Source organism: Struthio camelus, chromosome Z (assembly GCF_040807025.1).
Source record: "Struthio camelus isolate bStrCam1 chromosome Z, bStrCam1.hap1, whole genome shotgun sequence".
NCBI classification, from domain to species: Eukaryota; Metazoa; Chordata; class Aves; order Struthioniformes; family Struthionidae; genus Struthio; species Struthio camelus.
In genome coordinates, this window is record NC_090982.1 from 59,867,142 (window position 1) to 59,887,672 (window position 20,531).

The following is a 20,531-nucleotide window of genomic DNA, read 5'->3' on the forward strand; positions in this document are numbered from 1 at the left end:
AATGCGAATTCACTCTTCTTATGCTAAATTTCAATTTTTTCTTCTTAATGTAAGATTCCCAAGCTTTTAGAGAAAAGGTCATCAACGTTAACACTGGCAAAGATTGTATTTTCCCCTTGTCTCATTCTCAAGATTGACCAACCCACCTGGGCCAAAACTTAAAGAAGAAGTCAGTCAGCCAGTAAAAAAGCTCTACCATGAAAATACTAGCGGGAACACAAGAAAATGAAGGGAACCTTAGGAATGCTGTAGGTTCTTGAAAACAGCTTCCTATAATGAGAAGCATCTGACAACCTGGGCAGTGCTACGAGCTTTGCAGAGAATCCAAACATATACAGTTACTTAGACTAAAATCCACTAAAAGATAATAATTACATTATCAGTAGAAAACAAATTGTAACTTACAGTCTTCTCAATATTCACACACATCAAATTAACATTCACCGAAATAAACTACCCGCTAATAAGTTGAAGTACTTTAACCATCGTGGACCAGGAAGGAAAGGGGAAGCAATAATAACATTATCTTGTAAATCCAAGAAACATTACCCAGGATATTTCAATATTTCAAACCCATCTTTAACAAAACTCAAAGAAGATCTATCCGTATAAGACCAAAAGTACTTGGAATCCTTAACTGCTTTGAGAAGACGGACCAAGCTTCGCAGTACAGCCCTGACAAACCCCTGAAAGCCAGGGCAAGCACCTTTATAGGGAGTTACTGCAGAAGCACCTGTCTTCTACTGTCTTCTAGGTAACAAACAGCACCTCAGCTACTGCTCTGCAGGGAGCCTCACCAGCAAAACCAGCTCAAGGAGTTACCGTACCTTCTTCACATGCACGTTTGCTCCACAGCACGCTGCCCCTTCAGCAGCATCAGCACTGAACTGCACCCAGGGGGTGCATGAATGGATGGAGCTTTAACCACATCACTTCCATTTTCCTTTTTCCGGAGTGGATCCGCAAACGGGAGCGTCAGCACCACTGAAGGGCCAACGCACCACGAGAACAAACAGGTCAGACCTGGAAAAACCTGATCACTGCTGCCAAGGAACGGGTGTATCGGGAAACTACCATCTAAGCTCAGTGTGACCATGACAAGAAAATAACTTTATCTGTAGCAGAAGTTCCTGTATTCCTTACGACCTCAACGGGGACAAAAGACTCCAGTGACGTTTTGCGTCCTTAACTAAACACGTAAGTTGAACGACACTCAGTAAGTTAAACGCCAACTCCCTGACTGTCGCTCGGACAGCGGACCAGACCTGAAGGTCCGGACCTCAAGCCCGCTGCCTTCTCCAAACTGAACTACTCAAGTCTAATACTTGGGCACGTGGACAGTTATCCATGCTACCTCAACAAACTCGGGTTAGAGAAACACTGGAAAACGTTATTTCCAACAAGGCAGCCACCACAGTAGATATGATTCCTCTGTATTCACACTTACTTTTGATGGCCTCTTCCATTTGCGACTTTTGGTTTGCCGCGTGATACCACGTGATTTCTGCCCCATCTCTTGTTCGAATGCGGTTTGACCTCAGAAAATAATCCAGTATGTTTTCACTCCAAGCTCCTGCGGCAGCAAGGCAAGACCGTCCCTAGGCAGCACGTTTCCGGGCGCGGCAGCGGCGGCACCTGCGCAGCCCCCCGCGGACATGGCGCCCCCCGGGCAAAGGCCGGGGGCTGCCAGCCGCCACCAGAGCCGGCGCGGGCGGGCGGGCGCTTTCCGGGTGCGCTGCAGCCCCCCACCCGCGGCGGCGCCATCGCTGCCTGGCCCCGGCGGGCCAGCCCACCCGCCGCCCCGCCCCGGCCCCGGCCCCGGCCCCGGCCGGCAGCGCGGCCGCCGCCCTCTTACCCTGCGCCCCTTCCGCCATCGCCTCGGCGGCGCTCGCCCCGCCCGCCGGCCGCCATGGCGGGGGGGGCCGCTGCCCGCCGCCGCGCCGAGGGGAGGGGGGGCGGCCGCAGGGCCCCGGGCCCCGCTCAGCCCCCGCGGGAGAGCGGCGGGAGGCTGCGCCCCACAGGCCCGGGGGAAGGGCCGCGCTGAGCGCCGCGGCCGCGGAGCAGCCCTCCCCGCTTGCGGCACCACCAGCCTCCACTGACCCCTCCCTTCAACAAGCGCCATTTCTTTATTTTCAAGGCCTGAGGCCGCGACTGCTGCAGATTCAAATCCTGACCCACCATCTAAGCAAGACCACCTCTCCTTCCTTTATCCATGTCCCTCACACCTCACCAGCCCCGAGCACACTCTCCTAGGTGCTGCTCTCCCAGGGGCCTGAGCAGTCAGGAAAGGGGTCCAGGCCCCGGGCATCACCCTCCCCTAGCAGTCCCATACGGTTTCAGAGTTAGAAGCGTCCAAACAAAGAGCCACAGAAACAAAACAAACCCAAGAAACATTCAACAAAAAAAGCTTTCGTAAACAGTAGAGGTAAAATGCCAAATGTTTTAGTCGCTTTTATTTGTTAGTGATCATTATTTAAAATGAGTTAAACCATGGTAAGGTCAACAGTCAACTGTTCCTTTGGTTACCTCTAAGAAGAAACACAGGTAGAGCTAGTTTGCCCACAGAGTATTGGGCAGCTGTGGTAACGCAAAGCCACCCCATCCTAGTTACATCTCTGTTACAAATACACTTAACAGCGATATCCTCATCCTCTCAGTGCTGCTTGCTTGACTGCTTGTGAACTGATTTCAAGCAACCACTTTTTGTTCATAGCGCATACGTATGGAAAGGTCTTCAGTTTTTGTCCAGGACTGCAGTTTCTCTCTGAGAGAGTCGTACTAATTAGCTCAAACGCACCCTCAGTTTCCTCCAGCCTGAGATCTTGAAGCCTGAACCCTTCTAACACTGGTGTTCCAAAGCACAGGTAACAGCAGAGTCGATTAAGTTACAAACTTTGTTTTCCATATAAAAACAGTGTCCCCTATGAGAATCAAGGCATCAAAGCGTGATTAGTCTTTCATTATAAAATTGTACCAGCATTTTTACTCAAAACCGTATAGATCTTGGATATATTTTTGTTTTGGTTCTGTTCTTGGTAAACAGTTGACAGTTATCAAACCCTGATTATGGTTCACTGAACCTCTGTACCAATCATGTGCATCACAAGTACATAAATAGATCTTAATGACCCAATATCAAAAATACAAGAACCTCAGGTATACTAAAGCAGTCTGTTCATGAAAATTCACACTTAATACATCTGTTCTCCTGAAAATAAAGGTGGCTCCCAAGAGGTGTCAAAAAGTAGTAGAAGGGAGCAGAAAAGATATTACAGGATTCTTGTCCAACTTATTGCTACATGTAGATTACTTCAAGGGTAACCGGGCTTATTAATTATCCTTGGAAGGTCAAATTGTATCAGGACTTTGAACACAGAGTAAAGGAAAAAATACCAATATTTATAAAAATAGCATCCATTTAAGTTAGTTATATCCTTATAAATACAAGAATGAAATCAGTTATTCTATAAAAAATTAATTAGAAGCGTATGTTCCTGAAGCACCAGCATAATATCCTAATATTGTCATGACTTCTCCAACTACAAAGACTTCATAAAAATACCTGCAAAATTTTCTCCTCTTGCTTATCATACACAAGACGACACATGGTGTGCACTTGTGATCTGTACTGACACATGGTGTTTGCAGTCAACTACCGAAGATCTCATATTTGAATCTCAAGTGGCAAGAAAACAGTTTTGTGCCAGCTAAGTATACTTCACAAGGTTCATCTCATTCGCACATGCAAAGCACGTGCTTCAGATGTAATTCGATCTGACCATAAGAATTAAAACACATGTATTTTAGGTTAAGAGGCAACAGTGCAGATACTATGGCTTAAAGTTACACTCCGCATAGTAAATGCTACAGTTGTGTAAAGAGGTAACAAAACCCACCCTCTTCTGCAACTGTATTAAGTGTAAAGTTTCAGAACTTCAGGAAATACTAAAAACCACAATTCTTTTGTGGTAAAATAACCAGAGAGAGCTTGGGGTTTGTTTTTAAACAAAACCCAGTTTGAAAGTCTATTAAAACAAAACTTAGTTTTAGTGACATGGATATTTTTAGTGTTTGTAACATTACAGCTTTGGCGTTCAGATCTAGCAAATCAGTATATCGTATGTAATATACATCATCCTCATCAAAACAGATGTTCTATAAGGAAAAATATTAACTCCATTTCCAATGGCAAACTTGTAGGATCTGACATTCCACCATGGATGACAGGAATCAGAGCACTGTCCAATTCATTCAGATAGTTCTGTGGCAGAAGCTGACCGCCAGAGCCTGCCAAGTACTCAACCTAGGAGGAAAAAAGTTTACATCAATACTTTTTTTATATTAATAAGATGACACAGAAGTTCAGTATCTTGGACACAAAACAGTATTTCACCTAGTACTGAACGACAGAAAACAGTATTAAAAACCTAGGCACTGGATGGGTTTCCAGATCAGTCACTCACTATAAGGTTTGCCATTGAGAAACACGCAACGTTCCCCTTGGGCTTATAGGGCCACACACCCTCTGCATCCCAGACTGCTTCAGATAGGTGTCCAGGAGTGATGCGATTACTTCCTAACATCACACTTCGGAGACTAAGTGAGTCTCCATTTCAAAACATATTGCTGAAAACTAGAAACTAAGTTGATTTACACGGTTCTCTGAAATAAGATAAGGAAGTATGACTGAGAATAAAATCTTCAGAGGCAAGAAAATTTAGATCCTGAGTTCAGCTCTCGAGTTCTGTGTCCTTTCCAGGGGCATCACCTACCAGATAGCCTTGCTTTCTCTCCCGTCCTCAGCTGTGCAGACCTGTCCTCTTCTGCTATACAGGCTTCGGTGCATGTACCCCTTACTGAACTAGCTTAGGGAGCTACAATAGCAGGAAACTGTGTACTTCAAGAAACGCAGATAATCAGAAAACTCTCTCTGTGATTCCCTAAATTGACTCACCTTGGAAGCAAATGAGTGCCAGAGTTAGAACGAAGGAATGACTGGTAACACATTGTAAGCAAGCTATCAGGGAATGGGGCAGAAAAGGAAGCAAGCCTATGCCTTCCAGGAGAAACTAGTCATTTGGACAGTTTCTACATGAAATTTCATCCTCCATCTGGATCTGGGGTATGGTAAAAACTAAAAACATTCAGAAAGGGGCCCAAAGTCTTTAAAGGAAAGATTTCAGTTGAAACGTGGTATCTGCAATAAAAGTTGAAAAATTACCTTATCTGAGTCAATGGAAACTCTAAGGCCTATCTTATTCATTCCACTATTTTTCAAGGTTTTAAGATGTGGGCAAAGAGCAGTATTGCAAGCAATAGCAATCTCTTTAGCAAACTGGTGAGGAACAGGGCTGGATAGTTCATGGTCCTTTTGAAAATAGTACACCTGAAATTATAGGAGAGATAAGACAGCAGCCTGGTTATATTAAAAAAAAAAAACACACAAAAGAAAAATACTTCAATGTACACATAATACAAAACAGAAAGCCATATATACCAATGCTTGGTCGCTGGCAAAGTATTCCAGTATTTTATCTGTTCAATCAAAATACATATTGAGTGACTATGGGAATAGTTGAGTGGCTATGGGAATATCTGGATTATATATTTGTATAGTTATCAAAACTTACAGACATGACCAAGTCTCTTTTCAGAAGGAAAATAATGAAAAGGGTGTAAAATGATCAAAGAATTACAGAAAACAGTTGGCATATCAGTAAGGCCACATATTAAGTAAATTAATCTGTTAGGTGGTAACGTGGCTAGAGATGGTACCAAACTACTCTAAACAGTGGTAAAAACAACACTCGGGTACAATGTAATTTACTAACTTCAGTACACTTCATAATTTTTCCCTCGGTTTCAAAGTCTCCACCTTGTAGTACTTTTTCACTCTGAGCTCCTTCCATTGATTTTCCATCTACTGGGCTTAAAATTCTACAGAGGAAGATAACATAGTTAATAATTACACCAACATCTTACCTCATACAAGTTATTCAGCCTAAAGCACAATGTTTAAATAACATTTAGGGATGACTAGACAGTTACATAACAAAAATCTAATACAATTTGCATCATGAAAATACAGAGGCTACAAAAACAAATAATCCTAAATAGAAAACAAACACACCACTTATTGAATACAAAACTCATCTTACCGGCTGAAGAAACTAGAAACCTTCTTAGGCAAAGCCCTTGTTTGTTCTAATTGATCAGAGAAGCCACAGGAAAAGGTATAGCAAATCAAGCCCTAGCCTGACAATCAATGTATTTAATTAAAATGCAAGAGGCAAGTTTTGAATTAGTGATGGGTAATTAAATCATTGTTAGTGTTTGACTCTACGTAAACAAATGTTCCAATCATGGGGTATAAGGATGTATTACATCCCGTTTCATCTTGCCGACTGAAGGCTGCATTGTAAGGAATTAGTGGAAAAAGCCAGTACTGTGCGCTTCCAAGCTCCTGTAAATAATGAGCAAGCTTAAAAGGGATTCATTCCATCTTCACACAAATTGATTATGCCTTAGACAGAGAACCTGCAGCAAAAACAACAAAAAACTGAGGGCTCACAGCCTCTTCCTGTCATCTTCCAGAACACAGAACAAAGCAAAAAGTATTCCTCAGTGACCACCACAAGCAAAATTGTTTTGCTAGTGACATCTAGAGGACTGCAGGTAGTTTACTGTCCCACCGCTTTATAGGCTTTAAATATCAAATTCCTTCTTTCAATAAAAATATTTTAGATTAATTCCTTGAAATAAAAGGTGGATATTTTTGTTGGAAACAAAAAAATTCTAGAAGATGTTCTGCTTTCATAATACATTTACCCTTTGTTTGTTTTTTCTTCATCATTTTCCACCCAGCAAATATCTACATATTCTTTTGTGTCGCCTGCATCCATTTTGCCACAAGTTATTTTAAAGTCCTTCTTGTCTCTCAATGCCTGACGCAGGCTTTCCATCGTTTCTGGCGTTATTTGTACCATTAGTCCATCTAAAAGAAATTAAGTTAAAACTCTCACTTATCTACAGTAGCAGCAGCAGGGAGTTTTAGTACAACCTTGGCTTAAATTCTAGGATAATGGACTCTCTCCTACAGTTCCTTAACAAACGCACACAAGACTTAACTTGGACTCCGTCTCCCAACTACAGCATTAAACACTACATGAAAAAGTGTTACAACAAAAGCTTTTCTGGTCAGTAGAGCAAGATCTTAGAAGTTTTCGGCATTTATGTATCAAAATATGCATTTCATCAATTCAGCGATGAAAACAATTTTAGATGTATGCAACTGTAAAGGAAATACTTGGATTGACTGAATTAAGTGAAGAGTTAAGACCCAATATATATTAAAACAAACAGGTGCATCAGCATACATTTTGAATAGCATGATCAGTTTGCAATCGGTTTTCTACAAAGCTAAAATCATGAGAAGCTTAGCTTACAGTAGAATAAAGATCTTGCACTAGTCTGCTAATCATATATATTTAACTCTTTAAGAAACCACATAGTGCTAAATTCTTACCTTCAACTATACTGGATTTAGCTAGAAATCCTGAAGATGTTTTCAAGGCTCCATTAAACACCACAAAACTTGCACCTGTGACTAGAAAAAGTAGAAATAAAATGAGTACCGCCACATATCACTCAAATTTGTAGTCTCTGAATTAACAGCCCAGATACACTGCCGTGCAGACAGCTGCATTGCATTCCAAACATCCCAAAGCACTGTACTGCTCTTCACTGTATGCGTGGTGCTATCAGTTTGCTAGACGTTGTTCAGAGATACTCACCGTTATATATTTTATATGCTCAGTTACACAGATCATGTGTCTACATCTATAAATATATTCCCCAAATCACACTAATATTAAATTTGGAAAGAGGTAAGGAATCTGATGATGTATGAAAATGTAAACTAGATTTAAAAAACTGAAAACAGAAAGAAGTATTAATTTCTGCTTAACAGCACTTAAAGAGATACCTGTGTTTTATATAAGAGTTAGCAAAATTTTATTTTGCATTTAAATTACTTTATTTCTAGAATATTGTGCTTTTGTCCAAACTGCTGGAATATATTTTTTTCCTTGCAACCTAAATAACCAAATCTTGCATTTCTGCTCAAGAGATGTGATTGTTCTCTACAAGCCAAACTAGACAGCTTACCTTTCCTAGGATGTCCAGTTGCACTGTTCGCTTGTGTGTGATAGATACCATCCTTACTCTGCACACACACTAAGTGAGAATCTGCTTCAGTATTAAAACTGGCTCCAATACTAATTACATGTTCATTAGAAGAATTTATCACCTTCATTACCTGTCAACACAAAACTTTTTGTCATGAAACTAACACAAATCTCTATTTTGCCGAACTCTAGTGTTAGAAACAAGACATTTTTCAAAAAAGATCTAATATTAAAAAAAAGAATCAGGATTTGCTAGGATTAGCTAGGGAAAAATTTCTATGCATGATCAAAAATACTATTTCAATCGACAGAGGTAAGTAAGTCGGAACACCTCTGCACATTAGAATACCAGGGTTGTGGGGATTTTTTTGTTCTTGTAAGGCTAAAACATGCATTAAGCCTCATGTATTTTATGATGCAGTTGTGTTGTTAGAGCTGAAGCAAGCAAGTAAACTGTAATAAAAAAACTACACTTCGGCAAAAATGATTTTCTTTGAAGTTGTAAGCAGACCACCACCTTTAGGAGATGCATAAGAGGTCCTCCTTGAAAGTATACTCTAGAGGACTTCAGACAAACTGCTGATTTCTTTCACTATTTAACAGTTATCCTAAAGCTCAACTTTACTCAACTTCCTACTCAATATCCACCTTCCAATATATCCAGGAAGAAGAAAAAGGTGTGTTCAGATAATTTCACCCCAGAGATAAACACCTACACCAGTTTAAAGTTCAAACAGCAAAGTAATCCAGAGAGCTGCAATCAAGTGGACAGCCTAGAAACTCCTCAAGTAACGTGTTAAAGACGTATACAAGTATTATGTGAAAAATAAAGATTAAAGTAGCTTGGATCAGAAAGCTAACGAAGATAGTTATACTCACCTCATTATATCTCCTTAGAGGTATTTTAATACAGCTTCTACCCATTTCCACATGAACAAATAAGTTGTCTATGGTATGCAAAGTATATTGATAGTTTCTAAGGTCCTGTAACAGAAAGTATGTTAACAGATGGCTGAACTCTATGCATTATTTTCTCATATTTTTTAAACAAATTTCATTTAATCTAAGGATGCAGAGTTTTTGCATTAATCTCTAACCTTCTAAAGAGCAGCGACGTTAGGTGGGCTAAAGATTTACCCTATATATACACATCACAGGACGAAAAAAAGATCAGTATCTTAGTCTACTACTGACAAAGTAGCTTTAAATATCATTTACAATTGTACGCACAGACTATTTAGACTACAGCTACTTTAGTCACATTACGATGTTTCAGATAACAAAACACTTCAACACCCTTCTCTGACAGAAGGGCAAAGGGTGGAAGCGAGCATCCAGATCAGTTAGCTTATATGCTCATATTCTTTCTCCTGCAGCTACCTCTTCAGCGTGTTTGAGCACTGTTCATTATACCTTTCCCTGACAAAGGTCATCATCCACCATTCTCAGCCGCTTCTGCAAAATCTCCCTATTGTTTCATTCCAGAACTATTTAGGTGTGAAATAGCCTAATTTGCCTTTATTAGCTCTGTATAGGACAGGCAGGTTAGAGAAGGCTCAAAGCAGTAGCTGAGCCAGGAAACCTGCATCTTCAACCAGCAGAGCTGTAGCAAGGAAAGTATTTATGAACAGATCTCACTATTACAAGTTTCAGTTGAACCAGTACTGTTTTAGGAACACTAAGATAGGCATGATAGGTTCCCTTTGCTTTCATCATTTATCACAACCTCAGTCACCTGTGTGGTACTGAATTTTGCATCATCTTTAATTGAGAATTTGCACCAAATGTAGATAAAAATGCACTATCTAGAGACCGTTTTGCAGTCAGTTTCCAGTGATTAATATTCTTGCTGCATCAAATGGGGTAGTCCCGCCAGGAAGCACATATTCCTACTGCCTCTTTTGTGCTGACACCAAACAGCTATGATGGAGAGCGAGCAATTCTGTAATCTAGGTGAAAAAGAATGCTACGTAAGCCCTCTTTGTTAGCAGAATGTTACAGTCCACAAAATCTGAAGCTGGGATTCCACAGCAGGCTAAAAGAACGGGTATACTAGATCTGACTGAAGTCCAATCTAGCTCAATATCCTCTTTCCAACCGTGACAAAAAGTAGAGATTAATGATTTTATATTACGCCTTATGCGCCTAGCTGTCTTCCCCAGGCTACTCTTCCAGTCTTCAACAATCTGTGATTAAAGCACTTCCTGAGCAAGAAGCTGTGGCTTAAGCCAATTAAACAAGCGTCTCCATCACAGCCTTCTCCCTCGCATTCGTACTGGTGCTTTGGCAAATCAAGCAATGAGTTGGCTCATAGAACTAAAATTTAAAGTTATTTTAAGAAAAAAAAAATCTATATATCTATCTCACTTGTTTTCAGATAGCTCAACTCAGAGACTGATTCTCTATATAATAAAATGGACAACTGTGTTGGCAAAAATGGGAGAGGGGCCAAAGACTGCAGTTTCATCTCAGCTGTAATGCAAACATGCATGCATACCTCTAAAGGAGGATTCAGTGATCACTTGAATAACACATGCAATTCTCTCCATAATATTTCAGCAATTTTTATCACATTGTCATCAGCATTAAGAATAACTTCTACGTAAGTGTTAGAAGGGGAAGGTGATTGGTATGGAACACAGGCTTCCTAAAAGTTTAAATCAAATCAACTGACTGAGGAAAAACTTCCTCAGAGAGTTGCATAAATTCCAGGCTTGATTTAATCTGATGATTTTACCAAAAAGCAAAGCTCTTCCCATAAGACACAGCTCAGACGGGTTAAGCATGTTAAGGTTAAGCTTGTGCGGCAAAGTAATTATGGTTACAATTAGGCCATAGTATCTGCCTGTCAAATCTGCTTTGCCAGATGAGAAAAACAACAGAATTCCTGCACCACAGCAGTACTTGGAAAGGGGGGGCACCCTTAACAGAATGATGTTTATAACCAACTTCAATTACAATACAACATTGTTCTCATTCACTTAAAGTTACTTCCTACTACAAGAAAATATGCTAAAAACAATGCCAGGAAAGGTATAGCTTTCCTAATTCACACACAAATATTCGTTAGGAAAGTTCCAAGTCAAGTATGAAGAATAAAAATGTTAACCCTTTATTTTTGCCTTTATTCTTTAAACCAATACAGGTTTAAAGAATATCAGAGTTGCGAGGATATTTTACATTGTCTAAATCACAACAGGAAGGGAAGAGAATGAGACATTTACTCACAACAAGTAGATTCATAATTGTGTGTCCTATCTCTCCGAAGAGTGGCTTTCGGTCTCTGAAACTTACTACAGGAGTCGGATATTCTGGGATGGGGAAGAAAAGAAAGAGGATGTTTACCAGCTAACAACTCTAGAAATAAATATTTGGATTAGCAAGTTCTATGTTCTGCTACAGCCTACTTTTTAATTAAATTACACCTCAACAGCCACAGGAACCAGAGCTACCATTTGGTTCTCCCACATGGCCTACCCATTCGCCCAACTGCATGATTTCCTCACCCTCGGTTACACCCTACTGCAGCTATCTTGGGGCAGAGAACAGTTGCTGCTTTCACATGCTCAAGCAGCTATTTGCTTCTTGCAACAGATGAGCTCGAAGGAAACATCTTGGGTCACCAGCTGTGAGACAGGTTGCCAGGCTTACTGATTGCTTGAACAGGAATACCGTTAACGGTTTACAGTTGCTTCTACGTCAGTGCTGTAACACGAAGTGGAGTACCACAGAGCACTGATGAACAGAAGATTTATATAAAGTAGCATGCTTCAAAGTAAATAACTGACGACTGGGACAGGAAATGCATGCAGGTAGAAACTAGGGAAAGTAGGGAAACATAGAAGACTAGAGACCACAATGTGGACAAGCTGTTTGAAAACAAAACAAAATCATGTGGCAAAGACAGGATGGCGAGATCAATCAAAAAAGATCCCAGAACGCTGCAAAATCACAAGAAGCTTGGGAATAGAAGAATGACAAAGAAGCTACCATCTTCCCCAACATGGTGACAGAAGCCCGCGCAGTGGAACCCTGCTATTGACTCAGCTATGTAAGAAATCCATAAACAACTGGGTGACGCATATTTATCGACTTGCAACTTACACAACATAGGCTTATTTATCAAAAACCCACTCAACTTAGGAAAATTGTGTCATGCATTTTTGAAACCCATTCTGACTCAGCAACAGCTGGACCATGTTACATCCTATCCAATCTGCTGGTCTCATACATACATATATATGTGCACATATATACCCACACACACGTATGTGTGTCCACCTCACTTTGAAAGAAGTAACCTTAACTCAGAAAAATTATTTGTCAAAGTTATAAATTAGGCTAGTGAACTTCTTTTGTTGTTACAGAAGAAACTCTTGTAAGGAAGTCAGACACTGACAGTTTATTACTCTCAGTTGTAGTTTCTAGACCCACCGATCTTCAGCCAGGCTGACAAAGAATCAAGAGTCTAGCAGCACAGAATGTAACAGGTGGCTCCCCATGGGAATTTAAGATACTCATATGAAATTTTAGTCTTACACAAGCGTAATATAGAGTACTGCAGATGTTCAAAGTCATCAAGACTATCTCACTTGCCTGCAGAACACACGCTCTCAAAGGTAATTTTACATTTATACAGCTATTTTAAGTGTTAAAACTTACCTCCATATTCTGCTCCCAACCGCAACATTAAACGGATTGGAAAAACTTTTGCCCAGGGTATTTCCAACTTATGGATGAGAATGCCACATAGAAAAGGGTTATCTGGTAAAAGGAGATCATCAAGTTTCTGAAAAGTTGGTGAAACAAACAGGAATCCTCCACAGTCTTTGTTACCGAGAAAGTTTTCAGTAAAAGTAATGTTTTCCATGTTTCTTATTAACCTTCCTGTTTAAAGGGAGACAGATCAAGTCTTTACATATCAAGAGTAATACGTTAGTATCAAGAAGAAAAATACTAAGTGCTCTAACACCAGTAGCTGTCCTATACATCTGTAAACCATACATTACATCTCAAGTCTTTCTGAAAGTCTTGTGGACATCCAAACCCACAGTCTATCCATCCTATATAGTCTTATTTACTAACTCGATGACCTTGAATATGAAACTAGATTTTTCCAAAAAATACTAAAAAACTTCTCCAAGGTGTACAACATTCCGGTACACATCAATATATTTCACTATGTCATTTTACATCTAAGAAGCAGTTCGGTAAACATTTGAGTTACGCTGATCAAAAGTTTACATACTTCACTGCTCTTCTACAGATGAAGCTCCCGATGCCTTAAACTGCAGACTCAAGGATTTATACCCAAAATCTCCCACACAACACAACCAAAGGGTGAACAAAAAGCCAACGAACAGGAGCTTTACAAAAGTATATGAATTGGAGAAACTTGCTAAGATCTATTTCTCCTGTTGCTTAGATAGAACCTGAAGTTAATACTGCAAGCTTATTCAAGAGGATATTCAATCATTAGATACCAACAAATACAGCAAAATTAGATCATTTCCCAGCTATAAAGATCATCAAGAAGATACTGTAACATACAGTTAAATATTACATACCTTTCATTACATCCTTATAGATATCAATAAAAAATGTGAATATTTCATTAGGAAAAGTCTCTTCTTCTGGCAAACACTGCAATAGAATGATAATTTCTGCCTGACCCAAGCCATGTAGTCCATTTGTTGAGAAGTGCCAGCACTTTTCTGAAGAATCTTTAATTAAAGATAGATACCACAGTGATATTGTTTTACAGCGAGAAGACGACTGATTTAATAGAAAAGAAAACGTGTGCTACTTACAAGATATTAACTTGACATTCACAAGGAAATTTGCATTTAGGATAAAGCTTAATGGATTAGGACCGTCTTCCGCAAGAAGCAAGGTGACCTGTTGGCGAGATGGATGTTCTTCCACTACAGGATCTAGTAAATAAATAAATTAATAGCTGATTTAGCTCAACCTGTCAGCCAACTATCAAGAAAAAAAAAAAATACAGATCATATATGAAAGACTGCCTCACCTTCCTATCTTAAAGGGGTGGTATTCTCAAACTTAGAATGGCTACAGATCAACCAATGAAAAGCTTACCACAAGAGTAAAAGATGATATAAACTAAAGCAGGATTTGTAGTAAAGGTGTAAACTAGGGCTACTGTTCATTTGCTCATTATAATAGGCTGTCTCCTCATCCATATTCTGGTACCGTAACAGTTACAAACAACGAGCACAAGCACAACTATGAGGCATTAAGCGATGAAGTATTTTCCTAATATACAGATGGATCTTTAATAACGCAGGCTCAGTTATCAAACATGAATCAATGTGCAGCGCAGACAAACGAAAGTTAAAATTGTGTTACCATGCACATGGTATCACAGACGCTCATATTTAGAAATCTTGCATCAGGCGATACAATACTAAAAATTTACCCAAATTTTACCTTTTCCTTTTTCACCTGCTGCAAGCAAAAGCGGTGGCAGGTTATCACCATCAGGAAGAAGGCTGACTCCTTTACTAACACAGTTTTCAAGACCACATAGTGCTCTGTAACTTGAAGGACTAACGGGCAAATCATTTTTAGTCCAATCAACTGAGCTGGAACTAGCCTTTTCAGCTCCTGTAGGAGTAGAGAAGTCTTCAGGTTCTGGAGTTACAGATTTATAACTATGCATCATCTCAGTTTGCCTAGGAATGGCCTGTTGCCCATCATCTGAAGGAACAGAAGATTCACAACATAATTCATCAATTCTTGCAATAACATCCATTTCTTCCTTGGGTTTTGGATTTACGTCACTTAATTTGTCATCTTCTTCTGGATTTGCAACCTATGGGGGGGGGGGGGGAACCAAGAAAAACAGCATAGTCTACACTCTAGTCTCACAACAAACTAAGTCTTCTATACTAGCATACTAGAAATAAAAAGCTTAATGAGAAAGAAATATTCTCAAATTTTTTGACAGGTATTTCCTTTTAACAGACACAGATCTCTTCTGGATCTTGCATTTTTTCTATCTTTAAAAGGCATATTAGTCCCCATTTTAGATTAAGATGCATCATTAATTTGTTCTATAACACAAAATTCATCAGAGCTGCTTATTAGTCATTTTAGCATACGACAGTCAGACACAACACAATCAACAAAAGACAGGTACCGCTTGAGCAATCTGTTTAGCATTACTAATAGCTCCCCCACTCAGATCTACTGAATATTGTAAGTTGTCATAATTTGGATCAGTAGCTCAGCACTGTAAGTGTATTTCTATTTTTACACAATGTATTAGCAGCTGAGTCTACCATTTTATAGCGTGACTCATTTCGAGTTTGGGGTCAAACATATGGTGCTCCCTCAGTGAAATCAATATAACAAACTAATAGAGCATAATCATGTCATGATATGAATCATCATCAACAAACAAACCAAGTCGTGAGATACCACCTTTCAAATACGTTAAATCTCATACCAGAGGTTCACATAGACTTGCGTCCTATCTCAACAGGAAAGACTTTGCACTGCAACAGGAAAAAGCCTAACAGCTCTATGCTTCCCCTACAAAAGTTCTCCTGGTAAGCCCTCAGCTTCTAGCAAATCTCCTGCTGAGAACGCATGAGCTAGAAGGGAGGAAAAAAGAAAAAAAAAAAAAAAAAAGGAAAAAAATTCCCACAACCACCTCCCCAAAAAATCACATTCTAAAAACATACATGCAAGAACATAACATCATGACTAAACTGGCCTTCAGAGGACTTCTTCCCATGAATTTGCTCGATGGTGTTTCATACCACTTTATCTTTTTGGCTTCCACAGCATCCTGTGGCAGTAAGTTCAGGATTACGGGTTTCATGGAAAAGTACCTCCCTCACTTTAGAGCTGCAGTATGGTTTTGTTCACTGGCGTTTCTGAAGTTTCATACAAGAACCACTGGCTAATTATTTCCTACTCATTTTGTCCATGCTACTGTAAAATTTAGAGATCTCTCAGCATTTGCAACTGATAATGTCCTACCCTCTCCCCCAAAACAGAAGATAGGCTATGCCTTGATTGCTAAGATAGGGAGAGTAAAAGCTGCTAGACTTATTCAAGATCGGGGAAAAACACTGATGCATTTGGTTCCATAATGATTTTCTATTTCATTTTCTATCTGTTCCCACCCATTTACTTCCCTGACAACTACCTAAATATTTTCTTCAGGCTACTTACTGACCACAAGTTCTTTTTTTCTTATAAGCGATAAACGTAACATCAATAAGCACAGCTGAAGTAAGCTCCCACACACATTCTTATTCTGCCTTTAATGACATACAATCACATCTGTCATTTTAGCAACCAGTTCATTAATCTGAAATCTATTTGCCTTCATTGTGTGAATTACGCTTACCTTTTCAATCATCAGCAAGTATGCTGAATAGCACAGAGCCCAGCACATGCTGCTGTGCGACTAAAGCCTTCACATCCCTTCCTCAGGAAATTTGGCTCTTCCGTTCTATCTGTATGATTTCCAAGAGGACCTTCTCTTTTATCTTACGGCTGCCTAATTTTTAGGAGTCCTTGATGAGCTTCTTCTGGAAATACTGGTTTATCAACAATAACAACATTATCCCCACCGCTGCTGACTCGATTATACTAATAGATGCGTGAGGCATGATTTTCCTCAGCAAAAAAATCTTAACACTTTCTCCTCATTAACCTGAATGGATCCTCAGGTCTACTACTCTATTAAAACTTCTACAAAAGAAAGGAATAATTACAAAAGTTAAGATGCACCTGCAACTTATGGGAGTCCTTGTTCAAATTAACTTACATTTACTAGCATCCATTTTTTCATGGGTTAGCTCCGATTTAAGTGTTATACACAGGTAACATTTCAGACATTTTTGTGCGTAGTAAACATGATCTAGTCTCGTCTGCTGGCTCTACTAGTTTGTTTTAAAAACTCTTGAACTGTGTTACAACTGGAGACAGTGCTTCAGAGCTATGTTTTATTAAAAAAAAAAAAGAAAAAAAAAAAGGCTCAAGCCTGACAAACTCTCCAAGCCCTTCCAAAACCATTCAACTTATACCATTTCTTCAGATTTTAGTTTCCCTGACAAGTGCATACAACCAGTTCAGCACTATGAATATAATATTTTATAAAAAGCAAACCCTCTCCCAGCTCACTGTTTGTATCCACTGGAAGTGATAAGTGGGTTTTGCTGCATCCTATAATGTAGTACTCTAGGACTTTAAGTAACCTCTTATAGGAGCAGTCTTATTTAATCCAACAGGCAAACTATAGCAGGCCACTGAAAAAAAAGGCTTCTACTATAAACATGTTACTAATGATAGTTTCCAGAACTATGGCTGCAGATACCCTTACAAGAATAGTTAATCAAAGGCTGGGCAGAGAAAGATCGATTTGGAGTATTTTCGACTGCACCATTTTTAAATTGACATATGCCCAAAGAGAACACAGTTTCCTTTTAAGTATGGTCTTAACAACATTTCAATCCAAGGACTTGACAACCACCCAAGAAAACAATTTTGGTGCAGGTCCCAAAAGCAATCAAGCAAAAGTCACGTTACTGTGTGTAAGGGATCCCATCAATAAAAAGTAAACACAGTTATTTAAAGAGATTCATACTTCATGCACCTACACACACTTCTTAATTCATACCATATGCATCTCTGGCAAGTCAGGGTTTACTGGACTTAGGTCCTGTGACGACCTCTTTGCTCCAGATGAAAGTTTTGTTGTATCTGCCACTTCACCATTTGGCAAAATACCATCTGCAAACCAAACTCTCCTCTGTTCTTTGGAGCACAGCCCTAGGATAGGTTGAAAAAACAACACTGACTTCACATTATTGCACTGTCCTAATAGCTAAAAGGGATTTAAAAAAAAAAAAAAAAAGCCCCCTCCACCCAAGACTTTTTCCACTGAGTCACATTTATACAGTATGGTTACAAGGCCAGCAATCTCTTGCACGTGAAATAACTAAGTACCAGAATAAAGCATTCTCTATATATTTCAGAAAGATACAAAACCAATCTGTTTCCCAGAATCAAAGGTATACTATTTAACTTCAGCCAGTCTCCAGTCAGGCAGATACAATCAAACAATCCTCATACTTGCAGAGAAAGCTGTCATGCTATAGTTAACAAATGTATCAGTTCCTAGATATGGAAGACTTCCGCAACCATCCCTCTGTAGAAAGATATGGATGAAAAGCTTATGAGCAGAAGATGAAATACACTCAAACCTCCCCCCACCTCAATCAGTTTACCGCACTGTTTGAAAGCTTCTTTTAACTGAAGAAGGTCGGATGTGTTACAAAAGTGGAATAAAGACACCATTTAGCCACTGATCATTCATCTTTACCCAGAGAATGAACCTTTGCCTAACGACTTTGACCTTAGCAACTACTCTTTGCTGTTACGGAAGCACTAGCAGTGGCAACACAAGCCAGAGATCTCTTGAGCGATATAAAACCGCTGGAAGAAGTTGTGCATGCCCTGAAAAGATTTACAATATAAATAAAGAAGACAACCAATAGAAAAAACAACCACATTTCACAAATGAAGACTTAACATAGACTTGGCCTGGCTCATACATTGGAGGAGTCAGAGCTCAGAGCGACTGACTTTCCTTTGAGCCCCGCTTCAGAGAGTTTCAGTCTGAATCCTGCAAAGAACAACAGTATACCAAGTATGTATCCACAATGCAATAAACAACTCCTTCCAAAAAGGTCTCTAAAAAGTATTAGATGAATTACACTACATTTAACATACCTTCAATACCTGGCTGTTTAAGTACAGAGGTAGGTAACAACACAGAAGACGAAGGCGAGCTAGAACTACCAGATGTCTGGGCTTCCTGCGAAGGTGGAATAGCAGAAGAATATTCAGAGGAGATACCAGAATTAGGGATAGGACCAGTTGGACTCATCATCCTTTCAAATGCCTGTGCTAAAAGAAAAAAAAAAAAGCACTTAGTTTGTAAGATTTTGCATCTGAATAAACTTGGTTAGTGCTGCAAGGTTATGTTTTTTGCAAGAATGCATGCCAGTTGTGAAAAATAAATGATCAAGCTATTATATAAAAGAAAAATCTAAATTTCTTGATTTTCTACACTTTTTTGCCTATTTTCTTCCCAACACAGAAAAAAACACCTTAGCAGGTAGCAATGAGTCTATACTGAACCATGTAATCCCTGTACGTAGGTGTAAATATTTCACATTTATCAAGATAAAATCTGTTCAGTTGGCAGTTATATATCTAATGAATTAAAACAGTAAATTTCCCATTGGTAGACATACTACGCTGGAAAAAAAGATTCTTCAAGTCAGCTTGCGCTCAAGTAACACATAGGAACGTAATATAGAGAAATTCCAAGTTCTCCACATTGCTAAGGCACTTTGGTGCTTTACCTGGTACAGCGGGAAGGAGAAAGATTAAAAAAAATAAAGATAATAATAAAAAAGCACAAAATCTCCAATTGGATAGTGTAGGGAATTGTCATCTAACACATTAAAAAAGCTGGTAGGTTTTTAGCTTATTTAAATATTAATAATCAGGACTTCAGCTTTCTCCTGCTGTTCCCGTAACGCATCCTTGCTTAGCTTTCAGTTAAGAAAAAGCTATCCTACAATCCAATTACTGTGGTTCTGTTAAAGTGACTTATAAAAATATTAGGACAAAAAGGTATATAAGATGGGCAAATAACATGTGAAAACTAGCAGAGGTAGAACCTTTAAATGGCTATCCTTCAACCACAACAGAAAAAAAAGTTAATTTTATTTCTAGGCATCTGCAGCAGACAACCAAAGAGCACAGCTTTACATGTAGCCCCTCTGGAGACCGAATCTATGCACTTTTTTTTTTTATACATATATATATATATTTGTATGTGTGTGTATATATAGCAACCAGCTTGCAAGTTAAAGCTTAAAACAAGGACTCCAAATCCAACTGAAGAGAGACACCCACTATCCTCCTGCTCCCTGCAACTCAGAAACAACAAGGAAATTTAAGCAAATTAAAGCAATGAAACTTCCCAAAAAGTAAAAAGATGAAAAAGATACTAGCCGTACTTAGTTTTTTCTTTAATGATTAACGTACTTACTTAAACACTTAACTTTTTACCTTTAATAATAGGATCGTAACAGCCAATACAGACTCTTGCTTCCTTCTCCATGTATTGTAGCTTGCACTTTCGGTTGCAACAGCCACCACAGAAAACCTGAACCAGAATAAGACTGAGTTTAATATTATAGGCAAAGCCTCAGTAGTTCCTGAATTAAGTTCCTATTATCATTTAGTCACTCCTGTACTGAAAGAGACTGAATTATTTAAAACATATAT

The 20,531-nt window shown here is 39.2% G+C and overlaps 2 protein-coding genes across 8 annotated transcripts in view; both read right to left on the minus strand.

Annotated features, from left to right (window-relative positions):
• The window catches only part of LOC138060910 (protein FAM151B-like), a 20,059-nt gene extending 18,145 nt beyond the window's left edge, over nt 1-1,914 (minus strand). For all 3 annotated transcript variants that reach the window (XM_068929109.1, XM_068929110.1, XM_068929108.1), the window contains exons 1-2: nt 1,856-1,914; nt 1,448-1,573 (exon numbers count right to left, since the gene is read on the minus strand). In XM_068929109.1, coding sequence (XP_068785210.1) covers nt 1,448-1,573; nt 1,856-1,874 — 145 coding nt within the window. In that variant the 5' untranslated portion in view covers nt 1,875-1,914. The remainder of the gene's footprint in view (nt 1-1,447; nt 1,574-1,855) is intronic.
• Nucleotides 1,915-2,438: 524 nt separating this feature from the next.
• Nucleotides 2,439-20,531, minus strand: part of LOC138060881 (zinc finger FYVE domain-containing protein 16-like) — a 30,151-nt gene continuing 12,058 nt past the window's right edge. For all 5 annotated transcript variants that reach the window (XM_068927534.1, XM_068927537.1, XM_068927535.1 and 2 more), the window contains 15 exons: nt 20,313-20,409; nt 18,960-19,136; nt 17,845-17,996; nt 14,637-15,021; nt 13,997-14,119; nt 13,754-13,909; nt 12,849-13,073; nt 11,415-11,497; nt 9,066-9,170; nt 8,167-8,317; nt 7,526-7,606; nt 6,829-6,994; nt 5,832-5,937; nt 5,222-5,386; nt 2,439-4,303 (listed from right to left, as the gene is read on the minus strand). In XM_068927534.1, coding sequence (XP_068783635.1) covers nt 4,142-4,303; nt 5,222-5,386; nt 5,832-5,937; nt 6,829-6,994; nt 7,526-7,606; nt 8,167-8,317; nt 9,066-9,170; nt 11,415-11,497; nt 12,849-13,073; nt 13,754-13,909; nt 13,997-14,119; nt 14,637-15,021; nt 17,845-17,996; nt 18,960-19,136; nt 20,313-20,409 — 2,334 coding nt within the window. In that variant the 3' untranslated portion in view covers nt 2,439-4,141. The remainder of the gene's footprint in view (nt 4,304-5,221; nt 5,387-5,831; nt 5,938-6,828; nt 6,995-7,525; nt 7,607-8,166; nt 8,318-9,065; nt 9,171-11,414; nt 11,498-12,848; nt 13,074-13,753; nt 13,910-13,996; nt 14,120-14,636; nt 15,022-17,844; nt 17,997-18,959; nt 19,137-20,312; nt 20,410-20,531) is intronic.